Consider the following 19,163-nt stretch of genomic DNA (forward strand, 5'->3'; position numbering starts at 1 on the left):
AAATAATCCCAAAGCACTGCCCTCAGACCTCTAGACTGATCCAGCAGAGGACCATCTCCTCCCACGATGCTACTGTCAGAACGTTCCTGGCCTCGCTGGTTGGAAATCTGATTTCCATCACTAAAATCAGCCGGTCAGAATTTTCAGCGAGTGTGGGTTCAAAATGCACATTCCCACCTCTGCCCGCCAGGGCGCCTCCACCCACAGGTGACAACCCTGCTCCCAGGGCCACCCACCTGCAGCAAACAGGCCATCTTCCTCTGCTGTGTGTTTTGAAAGAAATAAAAATTGTGCACCTTAATCTGATACAGTCTTCTATGTCAATTATATCTCAATGAAACAGGAGGGAAAAGAAAAGAAAATTATATAGTTAAAAAGAAAACGACCAAATACACATTTCAGGGTATTTTTAAAGCTATTTCGTTATTTAGTGCAGAGCGTTCAGAGCCAGGTGGTCGTGCACGTAAACTGATGGGGGGACCCCCAGTGGGGGCTGAGGCAGTGAGGCTCAGGGGCGGCTGCGGTGCGGGGGCAAAAGCCTTCCGGGTTTGAGCCCCGGGTCCTCTGCGTGCTGGCTGAGTTGCCCTGGGCGGGTGTGTTAGACTCTGAACCTTCGTTTCCTGCTGATAAAAGGAAGCCGTAACACTCGCCACCCCGGGTTTGTCGCGACCGCTCAGTGGGGATGAACTGAGTGAATCTGAAGTACTTCACAAACTGCCCATTTCTGTGCCAAAGTGAGTTTGAAGAAAAGCTTAAGACCATGGGGCCGATCACGTGCAGGGATCACGCAAGATTAAACGAGCGATCTGTTCACACCAGGCCTGTGAGGAACACGCACGGCTCACACCCGGCTGTGCTCCCGTCCAGAACTTTCCTGGGGCCCAGCCATCCCCAGGGGTCTTTCCACTCCCTCCTCAGCCGTTTGATGGCTAGTCCTGATGTGGGGTTGGGGGGGATGTGTCCACATGAAAGCGGTCCCAATGGGAGCTCTCCACCTTCACTCCATTTCTTTTCAAGAATTTCCATTTTGCCAGAGTTTGCATGTTCAGAATCTTATTTTCCGCACCATTGTTTATTTTAAAATACGTTCATAAGCAAAGATGGTGCTACGTTAGCTGAATTCTGTGCTCATGTGTCAGAAGTGATGCAACCAAAAGCCTGAGTCCCACCAGAGGGACTAAAAAGTATTGACTGTTCCTTGGGGCAGCCTGACTACAAGAGCCGTTCACAGTGTTGCTCAGGGTCTGTGCCCCACCTCTGCCCCGTCCCTTTTCCCTGCAGCCAGCTTGGAGGCAGTGGTTGTCACCAACAGGGCAAAGAGAAGAAATCTCACGTGCGTGCTGTGCCCCATGGGATGGAGGAGTCTAGCTGTAGATACGGGGACAGCCATGAAGGATGCGCTTCCCAGAGCGAGGCGTCTTTTCACCGCGTTGCCCTGTCAATCTCCTGCCCACCTGCAGGGACTTAAAAAAAATCCCTGTGGGCTGTGTTTGAGGGCTGCGTTTCCGTAAAGGGACATCCTGTGCCTTTTAGGCCTGCAGTGACAAACAATAGTTGTTTTATATGGAGCATCCGTGTGCAAAGTCCTGGATCTACCAATAGTGAAAAAAACATTGGAAACTTACCTGGGCATCCCTGCCTGGTCTGTGGGCTGATCTTTGAGGAGGCCACGCCACTGGGTCTAGTAAGTGTGGTTTTTTTTACCCAGAAAGTGAGCAGTCGTTTATAACAGACTCATATTTAAAAGGTGGAAAACTGAGAGACTTCTATAATTCCCAACGGAACAACAGAGAACCAATTAATTTCTCAAGTCTTTTCAGGCTTTCAGAGGAAATTGGGTGGTTGCTATCAAAATAGTACGGTGTTTTATGATTCAAAGGTGCACACTTTTTATAGAACTTTCTGTCAAATTGGAGCATGTCTTAAAATCCATGGTATCTTATAGTCAGCAGCCATTTTTGCTTTCTTGCTGGTAAGTACAACAGTGGAGTGTTGATGACATAGGATAGACTTCCTTATGACGCCATCCTCTGAGTGCCACCTTTCTCTCCTGCCCTTGCCTTCCGAGACCCTAGGAAGTCCACAGGGAATCCTGGCATCCAGCCACTTGCCATCAGCTTTGGCCTTTACCCATGTCCACCACACAGACCTGGATGCTTGGAATGAGTTCATTTCCTCCACTGAAAAACACCAGGCAGGACCAGCTCCATGTGGGGCCCCAGGGCTCTGTGCTCATAAATCATTAAGAATTTCAGGACAGTGTGTGCAGAGCATGAAGCCAAGAACAGAGCGTCTGCAGCTGCACACTCCCCACGCCCGTCCAGCATCAGCTTCCCCATGGGTGCCCAGGGCCGCTGGACACGCACAGCCCCAGGTGTCCCCGCAGGTGGCCGTCCCTGCTGCCTCAGGCAGGACCAGAACAGACATTCGTTCAAGACAAGCTGGCTCAGTGTCAGAGTCAAGCTAGGGATCCTGTCAACCTGCTATGCGTTCTTTCTTTTTTTTGAGTATATAAAGGAACACGTTACACTGAAGGCTGCCTCCTGTGGAGAATCACACAGGTTTCTCGCCCTTTTCTCCTGGCATTCCTTATTTGTGATTGCTCACAGATTCATTTTCTTCGAAACAGGTCTGAGAGTGGGGAATGTGGAGGAATGTTTTTGGCACAGAGACATCATCAGTCAAAATCACATTTCCCTATTTTGGGCGAGAAGAGTCTCCTGACCCTTCAGAAATGACTGAGGGCCACCACAGAGGGTCCTGAATCTCGGACAGCCACTGTCCAAAGAGAATCTGGACTGGAAAGATGACTACAGTCCTGTGTGGACCTCAGAGTCCCACCTTTCTCAGGAGGCAGAGTCCCTCATTTCCCACAACTGGAGTCCAAATGCTGCCCCCTGTGAAAGCCAGAAACATGACCCATCACCTCCCCTGGCCGCTGATGTCTGACACTTGGCCACAGGAAGCTGGCAGGCTTCCCTTGGAGAAGTGTGCAAAGTATAGTAGTTACTCATCTGTGGTCCCATCCCAAGTCTTGAGTTTTTGCTCCATCATCAGATTTTCCAGTGGTTAACACTAGCCACAAAAAAAGGTCCAAATCTAAAACTCAGTAAACATAGAAAACAGTGTATTCTATGCAGTTAGAGAGCTTTTGTATGAACATTACAAGTGGCATTCTCTTGGAGACAGGTGCATGTTCCAAGTCATCTTTAATATTTGAACGATTCTATAAACTCTGTATATCCTTGGTTTAAAAACCGCTGTCCCTTGTTGGAAGTTCTTTATGGATGGTTACATCCAAGTGAAATGTGGCTTTATTTTGTAGCACTTTTTGTTCAGACTTAAGATGATAGCAAAGAATGGCAGCTTTGTCAAAAGCAAAAAAAAAAAAAAAAAAAACAAGTGACTTTAAACTTAAAGAAAAAAAAATCATGCTTCAGGATTCCTTTTTGGTTGTATTTTAAAAGATAATACTAAATCTGACATATCTAGAGGAGAAACTAGTAAAAGTTATACTCCGAAGGAATATAATTTGATCCCAAATGGTGATTCTTTTACATGTAAAAGCAAATCTATAGTTTTAAGGGAGGTGCTTTTTTTCCCTTTTATGTATTGTTCATACTAGTGTGGAATTTTCATGTCTATGGTTATAATCATTTCTAACAAACAAATTTTTTTAGAGAGATGAAGTTCTTTGACACAAGTTTCAGGAAAGTTCTGGATCCAGCGGAGGCGTAATTCTGTGGCCATACCCTGTGGGATTAAGGGGCAGCCATCGCTGGGGATCAATTCTGAGACATTTTAATCACATCAAGGAAGAAAACACATACCCTTTAGCTATCACTTTGCAGTATCCCCTGCCCCCTATCCCAGCCTTAAGCAACCACTCATCTACTATCTATTTGCTTATTCTGCACGTTTCATGTGAATGGATTCATACACTGCATGACCTTTTATGTCTCTTTCTCTTAGCATAATCTCTTCAAGGTTCACCTGTGTTGTAGCATGCACCAGCACTGTATTTCTTTTTATTGCCGAAAATTTTTCCCTTGGATGGATGGATATACCTTCGATTATATATCCCTTCATGTTTTGATGGACATTTGGATTGTTTCCATCTTCGGTTGTTATAAATAGTGCTGCTGTGGACATTGGTTATAAGGTTTTGCGTGGGCGTATGTTTTCACTTCTCTTGGGCACATACCTAGGAACGGAATCGCTGGGTCCTATGGTAACTCTGTGTTCAACTGTTTGAGGAACTCCAGACTGTTTTCCGAAGTGGCTGCACCATGTTGCATCTCCACCAGCAGTGCTGTCTGAGGCCTCTAGTTTCTCCACCTCCTCATCCATCCTTACTATTATCTCTTTATTTATTATAGCCATTCTAGCGTGTGTGTACAACAACTGTCTTATTGTGGTGCTGATCTGAGTTCTCTGATGACTAACGATACTAAGCATCTTTTCAAGTGCTTGCTGGCCGTTTGTCTGTCTTACCACTTGCCCACTTCTTACCTGGGTTATTTGTTCCTCATTTATTTTAGATACAAGTCTCTCACCAGATACATGATTTGCAAATGTTTTCTCCCATTCTGTGGCTTGGCTTTTCACTTTCTTGAGACTGTTCTTTGAAGTGCAGGCGTCTTTATGATGAAGTCAAGTTTATGTACTTTTTTCTCTCATTGCTTACACTTCTGGTGTTATGTCTAAGAATCCATTGCCGAATCCCGAGGCACAGAGATTTATCCCTATGTTTTCTTCTAAGAGTTTTATAGTTATAGCTTTTGCATTTAGGTCTTTGATCCATTTTGAGTTCATTTTACTTTAGGATGTTAATTAAAGAAGGGGCTAGTTTTATTTATTTATTTTTTGCATGCAGCTATGCAGTTGTCCTGCCACCATTTGTCTAAAGACGATTCTTTCTCCCACTGAATAGTATTGGCATCCTTGTCAAAAATCAATTGAGCATCAGTGTATGAATTTATTTCCGGACCGCCATTTCTATCTCATTGGTTTATGTGTCTATCCTTTTGCCAGTACCAAGCTGCTTTGGTTACTGTTGTTTTGTAGAAAGTTTTGAAGTTGAGAAGTATGAGACCTCCAACTTTGTTCTTTATCAAGATTGTTTTGGGTTTTCCTGAGTTTCTATTTTAATTTAGGATCAACTTGTCATTTTCTAGACAGAAGCCAGCCAGGATGTTAATAGGGATTGTGTTGAATCTGTGCATCAATTTGGGGAATAATGTCACCTTAACAGTGTGAGGTCTCCTGATCCATACACATGAGATGTCTTTCCATTTATTTAGACCTTCTTTAATTTTCTTCAACAATGTTTTGGGGTTTTCAAGTTTATGCACTTACTTTGTTAACGTATTCCTAAGTATTTTATTCTTTTAGGTGCTATTATCAATGAGATTGTTCACTTAGTTTCATTTTTGGATTGTTCATTGCTTGATGCATAGAAATAAAATTGATTTTTATACGTTGATTTTGTATCCTATAACCTTGCTGAACTCATTTATTAATTCTAATAGCTTTTTAGCAGATTCTTTAGGATTTTTTTATATACAAGATCATGTCATCTGCAAACAGAAATAGTTTTACTTCTTTCCAAGCTTGATACATTTTATTTCGTTTTCTTGCCTAATTACCCCGGCTAGGAATGGAGAAATAATAACATCTTTATTTTCACCTACCTCTACCTGAAATGTGACATTTCCCAACTATTAACATAAAAAGCAATCCACAGTAATGACAGAAATGCCTCTGATTCTGACACCAGTGTAAATCACAGATATATGTATATCTCATTCCTGTTGCTAGAAATCTCAAAATACCTTTATGATTATGAGTGCTTTGAAACTCTGGTAATTATCAAACTTGCCATTAGATCTCACAATTTAATATATTAATTAAAACATAATTAATAAAGAATATGCATTTTCCATATTTTGATAACTATGGCTCTTGTAATTGGTTTTTCATTGTTATTCTTTGCGTTTTATTTTATGCCTGTAAGAGGAAGTGTCTGAAGGGGTCCATGGCCTAAGCAAGTTCAGGAAAAGGTGATGGTGTCAGAAAATCATGGATGTCCCGGAGCCTGGAATCTGGAAAACGTTCCCTCTTCCCTGCTGCCCCTCAGGATTGCCCACAGGGCAGGGATATTCTCTTTGGTGCTTAGGAACCTCTGCCCAAAAGCTTAGCTCCTCAGTTAGAAATGGGGAAAAAGATGTATTCGGTGTCTTGAATAGTGATGGTCTTAGTCTTTATAAAAGCAACTAGTGAAATAAACTCCTCCGATGCTTTTGTCCCACCAGGTACCTTCTCAAGCCAGATTTCATGAGGCGGCCCGACCGCACATTTGATCCTTTCTCTGAAACACCTGTTGATGGCGTTATCGCAGCCACTTGCTCCGTGCAGGTAAGGCTCCCTCTCTCCCAGAAGAGTGCAAACGTGTGTGCAGGGGGTCTCGGAAAAGTCTTCAGAAATTACCGTTACAATATTTAATGTCAAGTTGCAAGATCATGTGTGGCTCTCAACTTTGATTTAAATTCTTTCTTTTTTTTTCTTGAGAGACTTTTTTTTTCCACAAGTGAAATCATTAGCTACTTTTAATGAGAGAAATCAGATCAAAAAAGCACCTGGTACAGTATGTGGCGCAACGGGGACTCTCATGCGTTGATGGTGGGAACACCACGTGGTACAACCACCCTGGAAAACAGGGTGACAGTCTCTTACAAAACTCAGCATACTCTTACCACATGATCCAGCAATTGCATTCCTTGTCATTCACCCACACGATTTGGAAACTTACGTCCACGCAGAAACCCACACAAGGATGTTTGTAGCGGGTTTACACATAATCACCAAAATTTCTAAAACAACCAAAGTGCCACTTAGTAGTTGAGTGGATGAACAGCTGTACATCCAGACAGTGGAATATTATTTAGTTCTAAAAAGAAATAAGCTATCAAGTCATGGAGACATGTTTGAAACTTAAATGTACCTGACCGAGTGAGAGAAACCAGCCTGGAAAAGTGGCATACTGTATGATTCCAACTATGTGACATTCCGGGAAAAGGCAAAACTTCAGAAACAGCAAAAAAGTACCATGAGTTGTGGGGAGGGATAAACAGGCAGACCGCAAAGGATTTTAGGGCCGTGAAGTGATTCTGTGTGATGCTACAATAGTAGCTACATGTCATTATACATTTTTCCAAATCCATAGAATGTACAACCCCAAGGGTGAACCCTCAGTGTAAACTGTGGACTTGGGTGATCACGATGGCTCGTCGGTTGTAACAAATGTACCACACGTGGTGCAGGCGACCCACAGTGGGGGAGGTCGTGGGTGGGGAGGTAGGGGAATGTGAGAACTCTGTACTTTTTTCGCAGTTTTTCTATAAACTGAAAACTGCTATTAAAAAGTTTATTAATGAAAAAGATACCTACTCTATGAGTCCATTTACACAAAATTCTAGAAAATGCAAACTAATGTATAGTAACAGAAAATAAATCAGTGATGTCCTCCAGACAGAGATGGAGGGAGGGATGGCCACCACAGGGCACAAAGAAACTTGGCGAGGTGATGGAAATATCTGTGGTCTTAATTGTGGTGATAGTTTTACAAATGTGCTCCTGTGTCAAAACTGATCTCACTCTACATTTTAAACATGTATAGTTTATTTTATGTCAATTATACCTCAAAAACTTGTTTTAAAATTATTAGCTATTAGATAATGTGAAAAAAAAAACCCTAATAAATGGCTATTGTCATTTGGAAGGTAAGGGAAAAATAATCTCTCCATGGCTTTATAATAGATAGAATTTAACTCCGGTCTTTACAAAAAAATAACACTGTCCTGTCTGACCATTGTCAACTTCAGTTTGGCATGGTTTTCTTTCTGTCTCTTTACAAAGCTTTTGAAAGAGTTCAGAAGTGTGGCACGGCAGAATTTCAGAGCTATGAAGGGATCTTAGGGCACATTTGAACCCATTGCTTCATTTCATAGGGATGGATACTTCCGTGAAGAGGCTGTGGACACTGTGTTTGTAGTGTGTGATTGATGTATGTTTCCCTCTTTCTTTCTCTAGACAGCTCTCAAAAGCAAGACCTCTGCCTGGAATAGTTTTCACGTATAGTGGTTGCTTAATAATATTCTAATTTAATAAGGAAGGAGTACATTGTTTCCATAGAAAGTGAGACCTTCTAAAGATGAACAGAGAACTCCTGCCTGCCAGACTGCTCTTTGCCCCTGATAATCACACGGACTTCACTTCTCTCTCGTCCTACCTCTCTGCTGCTCCAGGTCATCTCGGGTCAGTTCTTATCCGATAAGAAGATCGGCACGTACGTGGAGGTGGATATGTACGGGCTGCCCACTGACACCATCCGGAAAGAATTCCGAACCCGCATGGTGATGAACAACGGACTCAACCCCGTTTACAATGAAGAGTCATTCGTGTTTCGGAAGGTAGGGTATTTTCCACGTGTCAGTCTCACTCGGCCAAGTCGGGAGCCGCATTTCGGTGCATGTAGGGGCCGTTATTCAACCCCAGATGTCTTCTTTGCCCCTTCTTCTGATGCATCTGTTCTGTGGCTGCCATATGATTGTTGGTCTGTCTCTCTTTCCCACTCCTCCTTTGGGCTCTCCTTCCTCCTTGGAGGAGCCCACCTGCCACATGGCCATGCCCAGGCTCCAGGTCTACTTAGGGTGAGCCCCCACGGGTGGACACCATTGTACGTGGGTGAGCTCTTCCCTGCCCTGGCAGCAGCTGGGTACTGGTACTGTCCCTTTAGCCAAGAGGCCGGGTAGGATGTTGCACCAGAACTAAGGCCAATGAATGTCCTTCAGTGGGTCAGTTGGTACTGTCTTGTGCATCCAGAGAGTGTGGCAACTCATGGCTTTCTGTGTGTCACCTGCTTTTTTTGGCTTTTTGGTTTTTTTTCTCCCTATTATCCTTTATCTTTAGAGCATCATTCCCTCTAATGATTCAGGTTTTAATCTTGTGACTATCTTTCCCAGTTGTTTTTCTTTTGTCAACTGAAGATGGATTAAAAAATCCATGCATTGGCGGTGCTGCCTCCAAGAATGTCTGTGCTTCTCTCTCACATGTTGTGTTATCCTGGCCAAGATGGTTTCTTGCTTTTTCTTAAGGCACAGGTTTTCCAAGTGCTTCTGTTCCATTTGTATGTCATGCAACACAGACGATCAGCTTTTTATCTTGACAAAAATAGGGATTATCAACCTCAGAATTGGCTAACTGGGTTACAGAAATTAGATTATAGAAGATCAGTATAATTCAGTGAATCAAGCCATTTTGAAATGTCGGCTCTCCCTGGTACAGGACGAGCATTATCCATGCACCCCTCCCCTCCTGCCGTCCTCGCCTTCTCTTCTGCAGAGTGCAGTGTGAATTGCATAAACAGCTGTGATGCGTGCTTTTTTCCTTCCCAGGTTTCCCGGTTTGTTACAGCTAGATGGCTGGATCTGTTGTCAGTATGGCCAGTGTTTTGAGCATAATCAATGATCTCTACACACATTTCCAGAAATTTAGAAAGTTGATCTCAGGCATTGTTTGTGATGAGTGGGGACAGATCAGACTTGGATTTCACATGTGACATTACTGGCCCCAGAAGCAAGATGCTGGTTTTGGACCCATCCCTGTTCTTCAGAAGTTACATTGCCTTTTACTGATACTAAGTGCTCTATTTACCTTTTTTTGCTTTCTTGTTACTGTTTTTGCTCTTTGCGCTAATCTCACGAGGAAAGCCCTCTTGCACCACGTGAGAGACAGTACAGTGACTAAAGCTGGCTGAATCTGGTTTCTTCTTTTAATCTTCATGAAGTTGGAATTAAATTATAACCTCTAGGTGTAAGTAGGCAGCCAGCTCATTGTCTAGCTTTATCTTTTATTTTCACTGTCTAGCATCTTGGCTAATTTTTGCTCAAATCAGCCAAGATGACTTGGCTGCTGTAGCTACTAAAAGGCATTCCTGATGAAAAACAGTGGATTTCTTTTGTCATGTTGTTCTTTTATATCCGAGTAGGGATTCTGCTGCCTGAGCCTAGATTTTATGTGCGTTTACTCAGTTGAGGATGGCAGGAGTAGACATCTTAGGTACATGTTAATGTTTGGAGCTGCCCCTTCTTACTCTATTTAATCACCCCAAAGATGTTAAATACTGCTGAGTGCAAAGTAAAGGGAGAATCCAAAGTTGTGCATAAATTGTCTTTTATGCTTGAGGCATTTCCTCTAAGATACTTTCTAGATTCTGAAAAACAGGGCTAGATGTCAGAAGCAGCCCAGGGAGTAGACAGATCACAGGATTAGAAGTCAAGAGCCCCAGTGCCCAGAACCAGCTGTCACTGACCATCTCTGAGATCAAGACAAGTCACTTTGTTTCTCAGAGTCTCTTTCTGCTCATCCATGACATGAGTGCAATAGGGAAAGATAGCAAAATGTGGATTTGTAATCTTTCACATCCTTGCCACCTACAATTTTCAGGGAGTGATTTCCAGGAAACCTTTTCCAACTGCCTTCCTCAATGGCTTGGACACTGCACCCTATACAGTGTACGTTAGGAATGCAAATTGACCATGGGCTTATTTTAGCCATAAAGGAGTGTTTAAGAACAGTGTGAATATGGTCCAGATTCCTAGACTTGTCTTTCTTGGGAGCTGCATCTCAAAAACCAATGAAAAGTCCCATTTCATACTGAAGTACAGTCAGTTTACAATGTTGTGTCAGTTCCTGGGGTACAGCACAATACTTCAGTTATATAAGAACATACATATATTCATTTTCATATTCTTTTTACCAAAAGTTACTACAAGATGTTGAATATAGTTCCTTGTGCTGTACAGTAGAAACTTGTTGTTTATATATTTTATATATAGTAGTTAGTATCTGCAAATCTCAAACCCCTAGTTTATCCCTTCCCACCCTCCCCCTCCAGTAACCATAAGTTTGTTTTCTATGTCTGTGAGTCTTGTTTCTGTTTTGTAAACAAGTTCATTTTTCTTTTTCTTTTTTTTTTTTTGATTCCACATGTGAGTGATATCATATGGTGTTTTTCTTTCTCTTCCTGGCTTATTTCACTTAGAATGACAATCTCCAGTTTCATCCATGTTGCTGCAAATGTCATTTTATTCTTTTTTGTGGCTGAGTAGTATTCCATTGTATAAATATTGCACAACTTCTTTATCCAGTCATCTGTCAATGCACATTTAGGTTGTTTCCATGTCTTGGCTATTGTAAATAGAGCTGCTGTGAACATTGGGGTGCATGTGTCTGTGAATTAAGGTTCCCTCTGGATATATGCCCAGGAGTGGGATTGCTGGATCCATATGGTAAGTCTGTTTTTAGTTTTTTGAGGAATCTCCATACTGTTTTCAATAAGGGCTGAAGTTCCATTTCCTGTTTGCAGGTGATCCTCCCTGACCTGGCTGTCTTGAGAATCGCCGTGTATGATGACAACAACAAACTGATTGGCCAAAGGATTCTTCCCCTCGATGGTCTCCAAGCGGGCTATCGACACATTTCCCTTCGAAATGAGGGGAATAAACCTTTATCACTGCCAACAATTTTCTGCAATATTGTTCTTAAAACATATGTGCCTGACGGATTTGGAGGTAAGTTAAACTTTTAGGTACAGGCTATTTTTATGTATATGTATATTTTTTTTTCTTAAATTACACGATTATAAAATATTTCACCTATGGTTAAAAAAAGTCCATTCTTGCAATGCTGCCACGCTTTGTAGCCGTAAAGAAATCAGGGGTAAATAGTAACCTCAGGTTTCCTAGTAAGAAATGAATGGGCACGACTACATTGTCTTTAAGGTTCTTTCTTATTTTGAAACACAATCATTTTACATTGCTTTCGATTTTCACAAATATGTTTGGGGAGAATATATTTATACAATCATTCAAAGGAGGAAAAGACATCAGTGATGCAGAACCATAGATATCTTGTCAGTTGGTTTCACTAAAAGATTTAAATTGAACTCAAGTATCAGCATGCCTGGATTTTTTTCCCCTAAATCCACAAGAGAGTTCAATTTCAGAAAAAAAAAAAAATCCCAATTCTCAGGCCGTAGAAAACCACCTTTGGTTATTCTAAGGTAGATCAATGGGAGGAATCAAACATTGGACCAAGTCATAGGATTTTGCTTAAACCCAAACATATTAACTTTTTACAACTCCGAACTATGCCAAGAACATTAAAAGAAAACAGAGATCTGCTGTATCCTCAGAGTCTATTGAACCATAAGGAAACAGTACAGCAAAGTACATCAAATTAACCAGGGTTCAAGTCCTGACTCTCCGCGGCTAGCCTAGTGACCTCGGGACAGTAACTTCACCTCAAAAACCCTCATTTCCCAGCCTGTAGGGCAGAGGTACTGATACTGTCTTCCTCACAGCATCCTTGTGAAGTATGTGTTCCTTAATCCTAGGATACAACAGAACGAGGCTCAGAACTGCGTGCATGCACGTGTGTGTGGTTCTCGATGCAGATCTGATTTCTGTGCTGTACTAGAACACATCACAGTGTCGTGCGGGTTACTTTGGGTTATTTTGCTGTGTGTTTTGAATAACATGTACTTCACGGGAGGGCGGATTTTCTGCAACTAATGCTCAACGTTAACCTGATGGCAGGTTGTTAATTAAAAAAATAAATAAGTAAGCCATGAGGATTTTTCAGTTCCAAAATCAAGAGTAAAGATTCCTTCCTGCTTTCCTTTGTTTTTCACACACAAAAAAAGGAAGCCTACTAGAAGCTACAACACACAGTAACAGATCTAAGAGCGCATGGAAGAGGCTGGATGGGAGGGTGCGGGTCTGGGTAAGTGGATCAGAAAAGAGACAGGAGACCTGCATGTGTGTTTCTAGGAGCACGTGGTTGCCACGGGGCATCAGCAGATGGATTAAATCATGTTCCACATACTTGCACTCAGAAAGCAGAGAGTGTGTAATGCCTAGTACCTTTTAGAAATAGCTGCATGAACAAATGTGCCAGAAGACTTCCAAGGTTTGTCTTCCCTTCCCATATGTTTCTTTTCCACTGAAACTCTAATCCGTTCCAGGGAAATGGGCTGTTTGAATAGAAAAGGAAAGAGATTGTTGAGCTCCTACTTTTTACCCAGCACTTTATATGAACAGAGTCCGGAAATGTGAAATTGTTCATAATGGATGTGGACTTACATCAGTCTATGCTGAAGAAATGTCTGTATGTAGAATGTAGTTTTATTAGTGTCAATATATGTATAAGTATTGATTCAGATCTCTAAAAACAGTCTTGCAAGTGTTCCTTCCTAACATTGTAGTGTTTTTATCAGAAGCACTTGAAATTTCTGTACTGGATTATCCTTGATGGGATTCTGCAGTTGATGTCTTAGCCTCAGATTTCACGTTCAAAGACTGTTTATTCAGCGTTCTCTGGTAATTTCTTTTATATGTGAAGAAACCAATGGCAGACAGTATGAGGGTTTATTTAAGGGACTTATGTGAAAACAGCAAAATAAGAATACAAGACCTTTTTCCAAATTTCTGGTCTTTGCAGCCTCTTGATTGATACATTGCATCTGCTTAACTCACCTCCAGCATGTACTGAACCAGCACATAGTAAATCTACATGGTCCCTGTTCCCTAGAACATTGACATTCTTCGTTGATTCTATAGGAAAAAGTTCAAAATAAATCTCTGCTCTGTTGCACTCCAGCATTTTCTAGAGAAAAAAAGAAAGTATGTGTTCGATAACATCTTCAGATTTTTATGTGCCTGAAGATAATATGGATTCATTCATTCCACAAATATGTTTAGCAGTTTTTATCCTGAAAAAAGGCAAAGTAGCTAAAATATGCATCAGAAAGAGAATCTGACAGTATAAAAATTTTTAAATGGTCATGCATAAATCCACTGCCCATAGAGAACTCTGTTACCATGCTGGTCCCTTTACTTCCAAACTCATTTCTTCCCTCTATTTTATTTTTAATAAAATTGGATTTTACTGCGTGTACTCATTTAGATTCATATTTCAGAGGGTTAATTTTTTTTTCACATAATGGAGAGTGCTTTCCCATGTCATGAAATATTTTTATTGGCTGCATGGATTCCATTTTTGTATGCTGTAATTTATGTCATTGAAGCACCAAAGTCATTTCTGTTTTTCTTTCTTATACGCAATATTGCATCTAAGACCCCTACATGTAAAGTTTTGGGAGTGTGCCTGATTGTTTCCAGAACATGAATTCGTTGAAGTGGATTTTTTTTGCATCAAGGAGTGTATACGTATTTAGAGCTTTAAATATAGGTTGACAAATAACCCGTCAGAGTGTATGAGCAGTAACTTTTGTTAGCATTTACTAGTTTGATCAGGAAAACTGGTGTATCATTGATATATTCATTGAAGGTATTCTTCTCAAAGGAAAAGATGTTTTCAACAATTATTTAGTACCTACTCTATGAATGGCCTGGGGAAGAGATGTGAAGTTGAAAAAGTCATGTACACTTACCCTCAAGAATCATACACACATACATATACGTAAGCAGGTGTCTGTGTATACGCGGATAAGTGTGACCCATTATCTAAGTGCCCAAAGGGTAGTATATCAGAAGGTGTTTGGAGCATTGAGCCAAGGCGTGAGTATTCAGAGTGAGGTTCAGAGGGATGTCAGTAGCTGTTTGGGCCAGAAAGATGAATGATGTATCACAGCAGAGAGGGTAGACCAGCTTTCTCCTCAGACAGTGAAGCAGCCCTGGCCAAGGTCTTGCTAAGGAAGGTGCTGGATGTAGACGTTCTGAAGAAGCTGAAACACAGGGTATCTGGTGTTAAAACTGAAAAGATCTGGTTTGTGTTTGAGGATGCGTCCTCAAAAAGCAGTGTTACTCAGTAAGAAGTGTGAGCTGTTCCTGTTGAGTAGTTTGGGCAACTTCAGGAAAATAGTCACATTTTCAGGACACTCAGTCATCTGGCAAATTATGTCTTCTCGGCTTTTTGGGGGGTCAGTTTGTTGAAAATCACTCCACAAGTTTAGATCCAGTTACAGAAGTAAGACCTCTTAGGCCTGACTAAGCTAAGGAAGTCCCCGATTTTATAGTCCACCAAATACTTACCCGAGGAATGATTTCTTTAATCAGGTTATTAAGAGCAAGCTTGCTATAATGTCATGTTAGTAACAGCAAGAAATTTTTAAAATTATGCTCTAATGTCATGCAGTGTTATCTGAATAAAGAAGATTAGAAATAACCCAAATCCATTGATAGGGATTGGTAAAATCTGTTATAGCCATACTGTAAATTACTGCATAGCATCCATTAAAAGTAACGACTTGGCTGTCAGTGTTTGAACGTAGGGAGATGAGAGTGATACATTGCTGAGTGAAAAGGCAAATTGCAAGGCTATCTTATTATTATTACCCTACAACTATCTTTTTATACATGCACATAAAATGCACAAAAATTCTGCATGGATACATACCCAACTTTAATAGTGTAATGACTACTTGAGAGTAGGAGTGGAGGTTTAGTGCAGCGTCCCCACTGCCTGGGACAACGTCCCGGAGCATCACAGAGCATGCTCTGTCCAGTATGGCAGCATGCCGCTTCCGGATTGTGACAGTAGACGTGGTCTCTCATCGTTTCATATTGCATATTTACAGTTACGAATCCGATTGAGCTCATTTTATATGATTTTGGTCACATACTCCTTTGTCAGAAATATACTATACTATCCCCCTTTTTTTTTTTTTAATTGAAGTATAGTCAGGTTACAATGTTGTGTTAATTTCTGGTACACAACATAGTGATTCAGATATATGTACATTCCTTTTCATATTCTTTTTCATTATAGGTTGTTACAAAGTATTGAATATAGTTCCCTGTACTATACAGTAGGACCTTGTTATTTATCTGTTTCATATACAGTAGTTAGTATCTGCAGATCCCAAACTCCCAGTTTACCCCTCCACCCACCCTTTCTGCACTGGTAACTGTAAGTTTGTTTTCTATGTCTGTGGGTCTATTTCTGTTTTGTAAATAAGTTCATTTGTGTCTTTTTTTTTTTTTTGGTTCCACATATAAATGTTATCATATGCTATTTTTCTTTCTCTTTCTGTTTTGTTTTTAAGTTGAGTTGTTCCCCCCTTTTCTTAAGTAATTGTTTAAATCAGATTTTAATTTACTCATAAGATCTCTCTCCCTCTATCAATTTCTGAAGTGGTCTCAAATGCATTTTAATGTCTAGATAAAGTTCTATGAATGTAATGGTTTGAGATTCAAAGACTATTTTTTCTTGGCCTGAAAGGATGCTGTTTCATTGAGGCCATGTGGGAGGTACATAAGAACACTGATGGAGCCCCTGGCTTCCTGGCTGGCTGGCCTTGGATGAGTTGGCGTAACAGTTTATATTTTAGTGTCCTCACTGCAGCTCAGGGATAACAGAGGTCCCCACCTCGTAAGTGAAGACCCAGTGAGCTCTTGGAACAGTACCCGACCAGAGCAACCCCTCCATTAATTTTGTTTTCATTTAATTTATTTGTAATGAGCTAAAGGAAAACACTTTGGTTTTACTTTCTTCTCCCTAACTCTACCCTTCAGTTTGCTGCAGTAAATTAGTTTGTCATAAGCAATTCATCATCCTAAGAAAAATCTCTTAATCCTGTGCTGACAAAGAGGCTCCAGAATTCTGATGTGTTAGGAGATTATCTTTAAGCACCAGCAACTCTGTGTTCTATGTGATTTTTAAAAAAAAATTTTTTTTTTTAATTTCAGGAACATCAGAGAGGTGGTGTTGTTTTAGAGCAGTAAGAAAAATATTTCGAAGTGGCTTTTCCAGGTTAAGGCAGATCCTTAGGAAGGGCTTGGGCATTTACAGGAGCTTCTGGTCACTTATTTATCGGGGTCCTGTGCTGTGAGGTCAGCATGTGATGCTGCATCTCTTCCGATGAGGCAACTAGGTGCTTTTGCAACTGCTCGTGATTGCTTCTACCCTCCTGCATGTGGTGCTCTTCAGAAGCCTTGCACTCAGGGCTGCCCAAGTTAAGTTCCCTCCTGCCACAAGATTATTCTAGAGCCAGGGTTTCCTTCCACGACCTCCTTCCACTCCTGTGAGCTCCCTGTTTGCCTTCCCTGCCCCCTCAGGAGACAGCGGCAGGGCGTTCTAGTGCAACTGCTTTTTTGTCTCCTTACTAGAGTGTAACAACTCCCAAGACACACAAAGAAATCACCAGCAAAGGTGGCTGCTGGAGCTCCTGAGTTCTCCGCAGGTCCTCCTGTTCCTGGGCTGCCTACATGTAAATTATCTCTGGGCTGAAGAACAGAGATGAAGCCTCTCAGCTCTCGGAAATTAAACTTGAATGTGGAAGAAAAAAAAATGCTAACATTGAGAAGGAGAATGACTCACCATGAATCAAGAAGCCTCGCTTTAATGTCTTGCAATATTATTTTCCACTGAACGTAGAGTAAAACGGTCCCCTCATTTACTCCCGCCCATACACGAAATAGAAGTACCAAGGTGGGTGCTAAGGTGCATTTGTCAAATTCAGGGAGACTCGGAGTGCCGGGTGCTCTTTCCTGCTTTGTCGGTAGGTGCAAACGCCACGGGCGATGGCAGCAGCCTTGTCACTATTAGCCATGGCGGTTGGTGACGAGAAACAGTTCCAGAGCTAATGACGATTAAACAAGTGTCTGTATTTCTCTTTCCCCACCCCCTGTTGCTGTGATGGGTTTTATCGTTTGCATTTCTGGTGTTATTACTGAGTGGTAGGGGGAGAACAATAGGAGAGTCCGTGCCAAGCTGCGCTTCGTGGAGCATCCGTGTGATATTCAGGCATCACTCCGAGCTGTGTTCCGTGAGCCTCTCAGCCCTCCTTCCTTGAGCGGTGTTCATCACTGCTCCTGCAACTGTAGGTCTTCTCTCCTCTTCTACAAGTACACTGTGTTATGTCTGCAGAGACGTGCTGGCTCTTTGTTTATTTGCCTAATTCCCCTTTCTTTTCCCTCCCCTTTACGATGAAGGATACAGCGTGGGGTGGGGGTGTTTCTTGTTCACTCTGTCCCGCATCTTCACGGGGTTGCTTTCCAACCTCTTTGTGGAGGTGGTTGGCTGTTTCTTACATCAGATGGCTTCAGACAAGGAATATCCTTTATTAAGATGCCATTTGTGGGTTATGACCTCAGAATTTCCCCATACAATTTAAAGATTCTCCATTTTGTTCTCTTCTTCATGGTTGCTAAAATGTCTTATTCTCTCTATCAAATATTTGCTGAAAAACTTACTCACATAGCAGTGATAATCCATCTTTATGACATCTTCAGAACTACAAGAAATTTTGGTAAGAAGGCCAAGAAGAGAAGTTCTGGTGGGAAGGAGGCAGAATGGATGATGGTGAAGAACACTGGAAGTGCTGGGCTCGGTGAATTTAAACACGTATTTATTGCATAGTTCCTTGATATGCACTGTGAACATCTGAGAAGGTGGGAGACATGAGCATTTCCCATTTCTGTTCAACCACAGCATCTTCTGCCCCCTGCACCTACTGTGTTTTCTAGCATTCCTAGAAATGCAGTCTGGGAAATGTGCCATCATTTGGTAGAAGCCAAAAGAGCTAATCCAAAATCATAGCTGTAGGATTGGTTGATCTTTATTAGCATCGCTTTGCAGCCAACAGGGAACATGTATTTTTTTGCTGCCTTTTCCACTTGATGAAGTAGAATCAGTAGGGTGGGGAACCGTAGGGAACCTGGACCAGGAGTGGGCACATGGGGTGGGGGTCCCCAGTGCTATGGCTGGTGCTCAATGCTGAGGCCCCCAAGTGCCTTGAAAAGCAGTGACTAAACACACAAGCCAACAACCACACCTGGAGTTCTCCTGAAAAGCCGATAAGTATCTAGAAGTCTGTACTAAGGAATCACTATCTTCTTCTCAGTGCCTGGAGGTGCCCAAATGGATGTTTTCAACTCTATGTGGAAGTGAGGAAGGCTGAGCGGGACGGAGGGAGGAGAAAACCAGAACATACATGGAAACTCTTCACCAGGAGATCAGCCTTTTAGAAATGACACTTAACCCCCAAATAGCTGGCATTAAAAAAAAAAAATACATAAAATTTCTATTAAGTCCAGAAGAAAGAAGCAAGTGAGAAAGGGCAGATTGGTGTCTTTTCA

General features: G+C 41.7%; 1 protein-coding gene across 2 annotated transcripts in view; it reads left to right on the plus strand.

Moving 5' to 3' along the window:
* The window catches only part of PLCB4 (phospholipase C beta 4), a 356,606-nt gene that overhangs the window by 298,736 nt on the left and 38,707 nt on the right, over positions 1-19,163 (plus strand). For both annotated transcript variants that reach the window (XM_064475875.1, XM_064475874.1), the window contains 3 exons: positions 6,315-6,417; positions 8,307-8,471; positions 11,429-11,633. In XM_064475875.1, the coding sequence (XP_064331945.1) occupies positions 6,315-6,417; positions 8,307-8,471; positions 11,429-11,633 (473 nt within the window). The remainder of the gene's footprint in view (positions 1-6,314; positions 6,418-8,306; positions 8,472-11,428; positions 11,634-19,163) is intronic.

Source organism: Camelus dromedarius, chromosome 18, assembly GCF_036321535.1.
Source record: "Camelus dromedarius isolate mCamDro1 chromosome 18, mCamDro1.pat, whole genome shotgun sequence".
Taxonomy (NCBI): Eukaryota; Metazoa; Chordata; class Mammalia; order Artiodactyla; family Camelidae; genus Camelus; species Camelus dromedarius.